This window comes from Amphiura filiformis, chromosome 14 (assembly GCF_039555335.1).
Source record: "Amphiura filiformis chromosome 14, Afil_fr2py, whole genome shotgun sequence".
NCBI classification, from domain to species: Eukaryota; Metazoa; Echinodermata; class Ophiuroidea; order Amphilepidida; family Amphiuridae; genus Amphiura; species Amphiura filiformis.
Window position 1 is genome coordinate 53,187,623 of NC_092641.1, and position 7,450 is coordinate 53,195,072.

The following is a 7,450-nucleotide window of genomic DNA, read 5'->3' on the forward strand; positions in this document are numbered from 1 at the left end:
CCAAATGTATTCTGATTAAATTCCATTAAGTTCAACAAAACTCTGTGTAGGTTTCAAATTTGACCGCTCAGTATACTTAAACCTGAAATTGTCGACATTTTTACACCTATGCGAATCTGATTTAGTACATGCAAAAAGTTGCGTACCAAAGGGGGAATCTGTTCGCTCTTGCCCTCCTGCCCCACTGGGGCTGCAGCCTTGGCCTTGGTATCCTTGAGGCCTTTTGCCCTTGTAAGGTCAACTCCTAAGCAAATATTATGTGTCCAGAACGTTCTTTACTCTGATACCAGACAAAAAGAATTGAGGTGAAGTTATCTGCTGTTGGAAGCAACCACACTGCGGTTATTGATAGTATAATGTAAAAGAAGACCATTTTGGTTAGAATAGATTCTTGGTTCTTACATATTAATTTTCATTAACACTAATGTTAGCATATCTAAGGAATAGCAATATCAGCGATTGGTTTGCTTAAATTTTATAATTATATGACGACTATAATAATAATAATAATAATAATAATAATAATAATAATAATAATAATAATAATAATAATAATAATAATAATAATAATAATAATAATAATGATAATAATAATAATAATAATAATAATAATAATAATAATAATAATAATAATAATAATAATAATAATAATACTAATACTAATAATAATACTAATACTAATAATAATAATAATAATAATGATAATAATAACACCTAGTAATAATAGGCCTACTACTAATAATAAGGGTATGATAATAGTGATAATAATAAATTATTTTTCGAAACTTTGATCGCCGGCGTCACATGTATTATATAAATATTACAAATTTCTGTTGCGTCGAAGGTATGCAATAGGAAAATTCTTACTACTTTTGGGATTTTTCCGATATAATTTTAAACAAAAATACAACTTGTGTGTTAGCATTGTAAAGATGACAAGTATTGAACTAGTTTTGAGTTTCATTGATCGAGTGAATGGGTTCAATGATTTTGAGTGTTCGATGCTCATACATTACTGGCATAGGCCAACAGGAAAAGGGAACTAATATGGCAGACAACGAGGGCTTATCCTTATCGGTAAGTGATTGTGTACCAGTATATGTTTTTAAAGTGGGGTAAAGAAATACACGTATTATAAACTAGATTTCGTTGATAAGTGGACGTAGTTGACAGTTGTGTATGGACTGAATTTAAGCTAATCTGAATGTGCCTTAAAGAATGTAATTATTGAAAAGAATGTATAAATTTAACATAATGCTTGGGTCTTCCTATCATGTCCGTCATATTATTTTCATTAACATGAGACTACCGGTCGATATAGGGGGCTCTCTATCATGTCCGTGAGTATTTTTTTTACATTAACATGAGACCACCGGGCGATATAGGGGTCTTCTATCATGTCCATGAGCATATTTTTTCATTAACATGAGACTGCCGGGCGATATAGGGGGTCTTCTATCATGTCCATTAGTATTTTTTTTCATTAACATGAGACTACCGGTCAATATAGGGGTCTTCCCATCATGTCCGTTATATTATTTTCATTAACATGAGACTACCGGTCGATATAGGGGGCTTTCTATCATGTCCGTGAGTATTTTTTTTATTAACATGAGACTACCGGGCGATATAGGGGGTCTTCTATCATGTCCGAGAGTATATTTTTTCATTGACATGAGACTACCGGTCGATACAGGGGGCTATCTATCATGTCCGTGAGTATTTTTTTTAATTAACATGAGACTACCGGACGATATAGGGGGTCTTATATCATGTCCGTGAGTGCATTTTTTCATTAACATGAAACTACCGGTCGATATATGGGGGGCTTTCTATCATGTCCGTAATATTGTTTTCATTAACATGAGACTACCGGTCGACATAGGGGGTCTTCCTATCATATCCGTGATATTTATTTCATAGACATGAGACTACCGGGCGATATAGGGGGTCTTCTGTCATGTCCATGAGTATATTTTTCATTAGCATGAGACTACCGGTCGATATAGGGGGTCTTCCTATCATGTCCATGAGTATATTTTTTCATTAACATGAGACTACCGGTCGATATCGGGGGTCTTCCTGTCATGTCCGTCATATTATTTTTCATTAACATGAAACTACCGGTCGATATAGGGGGCTCTCTATCATGTCCGTGAGTATTTTTTACATTAAAATGAGACTACCGGGCGATATAGGGGGTCTGCGAAATATATCGGCATCCAGAGGGAACCAAATTTGAGTGACTCTTGGTAATTTTGATAAAAACGATAGAATAGGAGCTCAACATTACAAATCTGTTCAGAAAATGTTCCGAATCGAATGTGCATGGGTAATAGGCACTCGGAAAAATATCATGGCCGGAACTGGTGGGGGGGAAATTTCCAAACGGCTCGCCAAAAATCGCTTGCCCCATCCCCCCCCCTCGGCCCGCTAAAAATCACTTGCCCGCCCCGCTCGGCCCGACAAAAATTCTTTGCCCCCCCCCCCCTGAACATGCCAAATTTTTGGGATCCCAAATTGCAAACCTTAAATGGTCTAGATGTATGTTGCGAGCGCAGCGAGCAGGAAAATGTGCATTATATTTAAGCGTTTCTGTACTGTTTTTTTAAGCCTTTTTATAGCGTTTTGTTAAAAAGGCGCCCCATAAATGCGTGCCAAAATCGCTTGCCACCCCCTCGGCTTGCCAAAATTGCTTCCCCCCTTTCGGCTCGCCAAACATGTCTTGCCCCCCCAATTTTACCCTCCCCCCAGGGCTCATAATTATTGCACAGCCCCTAAAGGGTGCCTGCTCTCTCCCCCTTGGTAGGTCTATCAGTGCAAATGTGTTTTTGGAGCATATTATTTAAAAGGTACGCCATGAATCATGTACCTAAAATCGCTTCCAACACCCCCACCACCTCCCCCACCCCTGGCGTGCAAAAATCCTCCTCCCTTTCGGCTGGCCAAAAAGGCACAAGCGGTAACGATAGTCCAGATCAGGATAGTGCATAATGAATTTGGTAGCTCGTCTCTGGACACCGTCCAGTCACTCAACATTATGTCTGGAGTCACTCAAGATCACTCCTGATCAGGACAAGATACAGGGCTTTGGTGACTTTCACAGGTGCATTAAAACCTAGAGTGCGCTTAATTAGGCCCAATTTTATATGCACTTTTTGATTACATTGTTAATATGAGTATTCTAGGCTTGTTTTGAAGATATTTCAATTCCAAGATCTTAATTGGATTTAACAGAACTAAGTTTAATGTTGTTCATGAAATAGTCAAAATGAAATTGTTTTCGTTTTCTGGTGACCGAAATAACTTGACACTTGGAGGGATGAAAATTTAACTCCCAGGTGCTGCTCCAATCAACAAGCGCATTGAGATCATTCTGGAGCAATTGGCAATCATCAAAACTGTCAATATTCAAAAACATTTAGCATCATCAGCAAACAGGGCAAGACTGGACAAGTCATTAATATATAACACAAAGAGGAGGGGTCCCAAGATGGATCCCTGCGAGACACCAGAAACCACAGGCAGCCAGTCAGTGTATACACGTTTTAAAAATATTAGATAATATCAAGCATCTGAAAAGTTCAAATGTTTCATTCTTCTCTATAGGTTGAAGACGAAGCGTCACGTTCTTCTCCTGCGACATCAGGAATGACATTTTCAGATCTAAATTTTCATGAAAAGCTTGGAAGAGGCAGTTTTGGTATAGTGTATAAGGTAACATTTAAAAAGCCGTTCTTGAATGTAAAGGTAGGAGCAGCAAAAAGCATTGCAGAAGAAGACTTAAAAGAAGAAGCTTTGCTCATGAAAATTCTCGATCATCCAAACATTGTCAAGCTTTACGGCGTCTTGGATGGTCACATGGGCACAAAGATCTTGTTACTTGAATACGCGCCAAATGGTACAGTCCGCGACTATCTTACTCAACACGAAGGATCTGAAATCTCCGTCAAATTGTTGAAGAAATGGGCCCGAGAGTCCGCCCTAGGGCTACAATATCTGCACCAAAAACGGCTCCTGCATAGAGACGTGAAGGCCTCCAATTCCCTTGTCTTTGAAGACAATGTCTTAAAACTATCTGACTTTGGGCTAGCAAGAGAAATGACCGACTCAGAGACTACGTCGACCGCGAAAGGCACGTGGCGTTACATGGCACCTGAAATCCACAAAGATGACCACTTCTCCTTCAAGACTGACATCTATGCGTATGGAATGCTGGTGCTGGAGATAGGCACAGGAAAGCCTCCATTTGATGGAATGGAACCTCTGCAAGTAGTATTCCGTGTAGGTGGAGAAAACTTGAAGCCGACTATTCCAGCGGATTTCCCTAAAGCACTGGGAGTTCTCATATGGCGTTGTTGGAATGCAAACCCAAAATATCGCCCAAGTCTAGCAGAAGCACTGGAGGTGATTGATGGTAAGGAATTATTGTTATTGTTATTGCTCAATACAGTTTTTGTTAATGTTGTAGTTATGTCAGGCAGTGTAACCGCTTAATATCGTGGAACTGTCAAAGATTTTTCTGCTTCTTCCAATTTTTTTCGTCAAGCCCATTTTTAAAGTACCACTAGTGCCAGATGCATCGACCTAATTTGGCATTAGATTTCACATACAAGTCACAATATAACGAAAGGAAACCTGATTTGATCATTTTAAAGCAGCTGTGCACAAGTACCATAACCTCTTAAATTCTCGCGCAAGACATATGAAAGTAAATACAGATTTGGTGTAACAAATATGGAGAAAATCACAAAAAAGTGACTTTTGGCAATTTTGGTTGTTGTTGATAGTCCTTAGTAACAGTAATACTCGGGGAGCTAGGACCACTTTCTGTGCACCCCCCCCCACAGGACCAAACCAAACCAAATTTTTTAGGTTCCTAAGATGACCCTAAAACATAATCAGGATGTTCCCAAAAATATAAACTGGCCCCAAGGGGAGTAAAAGGTCATCGAACTTTGCATAGGGTCAAAATTTCAAACTTGCTCAAATTGTGTTGAAAACCATTCCAATGTATTCCCCAGGTCACAAGGATTCAGGAAACGCATTGTTCTTGAGTTATAACCAAAAAGGTCAAAGGTCACGTTTTTGCCTCTATGGGGGTCGAAAACATCAAAGTGCTCCGATTTTGCCAAAAGAGGGTGTCAAAATGTTCGTTTTGATGAAACAAATCAAATAAGGATATGATTGCACCATCTTGGATGTTTCGTTACCCAGCTAACACAGCAGAATAGGTCAAGGTCAATATGCCTCAATGGTAGGGCCTACTGTACTCTACTGTACTGTACTGTACTGTACTGCACTGTACTGTATGTACTGCACTGTACTGTACTGTACTGTACTGTGCCATGATTATTGGCACCGTGCCAGCATTTACTACTGTGGTAATCATGACTATTCAATTCCATTATGTTCCAGAAATTTGTACACAATACTAGATATAAATTTATTGTTCACTGTAAAGGGCATATCTATTGCAAAACAAGTTTAACTCCATTCGAAGAGAATAATTATTACATTGCAAGTTGACACTCGTTGCAATTTTTGTATTCGTAAAAAAAAAAAAAAAAGAGAAACTGTGTTGGTAAAATGCGGTCCACCCCGTTCGAAGCAAAATTGATTTTCAAGGCAGCGGGCTGATGACGTAAATAAATGAAGAAGACACTATAGGGACAGTGGGGTAATTCCGAACACATTTTCATTTAAGCCTATTACTACACCATACTTATATCAAGAGTGGGATTACCCGCCGTTCCCCTATGTTCACGATAACACATGAGCCAAGAGCTCCTTTCATGTTCATTCATGTATAAATGCGCGACCTTCAATGGTAACAAATGGTTAGCTACCAGTCCATTGAAATTGTTTATTTGCATAATAAATACAATATTGATCACGCATAACGTTTTAAACAAAACCATTCATTTCATTCGTTGAATCTAATGCATAGACTCCAATTATTTTAATGCTATAGGTTTAGCGGATGAACCAGTGACATTCAAAAAACAAGCCAGCGATACTGCATCTGCGTCAGTAAGTTCACACAGCAGCAATAATTGGCGTCTCATCAGGGAATTTGGCAAGGAAGGTGAAGCAGAAGGAGAGTTTCTGCAAAATGGCGGAATCGGGGTATGCAACAATTCCGATGTGGTAGTTACCGACTTTCCTAATTGGGAAGAAGACAAGCACCCACCACGACGGGCATATGTATTCAGCCATGGCGGTAAGTTCAAGTACACGCTCCATCCACCAGATGACAAACCTGAGGCACGGATGATATCTCCTCAAGACGTAGCTATTACATCACGAAGTGAAATCGCAATAGCAGATACAGAGTCTCAATACGTGAAAATTTTCAATGAGAAAGGTACCTATCTGCGAATGTTCTCTGTGCTATCAGATGAGAATCAGACCACTATGGTACAACCATTCTCCATATCAGTTGCGTCCAATGGTGATATATTGGTGAGTTGTGTGACAAGAAAGGTGATCACCATACATGATGCAGATGATGGACGGTTGATCAGCACTGTCAAGCTCAACATCAAGCCACATTACATGACAACCAATAACAATCAGCAGATCTTTGTGTGTGATTGGGCGGTCAAGAAGGTCCACGCAGTAAACGATGCAGGTGATGTCATCTTCTCATTGGAAAGTTTCACTGTTGATGGGAAACCAGGTATGCCAGCAGGAATTACATGTGATGAGGAATATCACATATACATCGCTGTAATGCACTTTAATCCAGCAGACAATGATTGCCCCTTTGCTAATACTGGACACATTCACCAGTATTCACATTGGGGTAGGTTCATTAGGTGTATCATTACAAATATGTACTCTCCTTGTGGAGTCACCTGGCACAATGATACGATCTATGTAGCCAATGCCAGGTGTGTATCCATGTATAGACGAATCCAACGAGCAAAGTCATGGTCAGGATTTTAATAAATAGTAAGCACTAGACAATAAGCTGCTGACCGCGAAGCATGGGTGATCGCTAGTTTATTATAATTATTTTTCAAACAATTTCAAATTTTGATGACCTTTTGAGAAGCTTGTATCTGTATCAACTGTTGCCCATCTTAAGGAGAGACCCCTTTTTGGTAAATGTTTTCCCAGTCTCATGAAGGACCCCATACCATGATCCTCTTTTTGGTGTGATTTTTCTCACCAAAAGACCCCCAGTTTGGAACTGGTACGTGTTGGCACATCAAAGTCACTTCCAAAGGCGACTGTCCCTTCCCTCGGTGGTTGGGTGGCAGGGTTCCACTAAAAGGAAAGTTATTTCAGACTATTTTAGAATTTATCTGGACATTAACATAAAGAAATTGCTTCTTTCATGGAAAGACTCATTCTTTTCTCGAAAATGACGACTGCTCTTAGGGAAAAATACATAGTTTTTTCATTGAATTTTCGAATTTTAGGTTTCTTTTTCAGGTTGAGA

At 39.3% G+C, this 7,450-nt stretch overlaps 1 protein-coding gene across 1 annotated transcript; it reads left to right on the plus strand.

Moving 5' to 3' along the window:
• The first annotated feature begins 1,028 nt into the window (after positions 1 to 1,028).
• Positions 1,029 to 7,045, plus strand: LOC140169076 (uncharacterized). Its single transcript, XM_072192353.1, has 3 exons — positions 1,029 to 1,077; positions 3,610 to 4,417; positions 5,975 to 7,045. The coding sequence occupies exons 1-3, from the start codon at positions 1,048 to 1,050 to the stop codon at positions 6,949 to 6,951; spliced, it is 1,815 nt and encodes a 604-aa protein (XP_072048454.1). The 5' UTR covers positions 1,029 to 1,047; the 3' UTR covers positions 6,952 to 7,045.
• Positions 7,046 to 7,450: the final 405 nt, after the last annotated feature.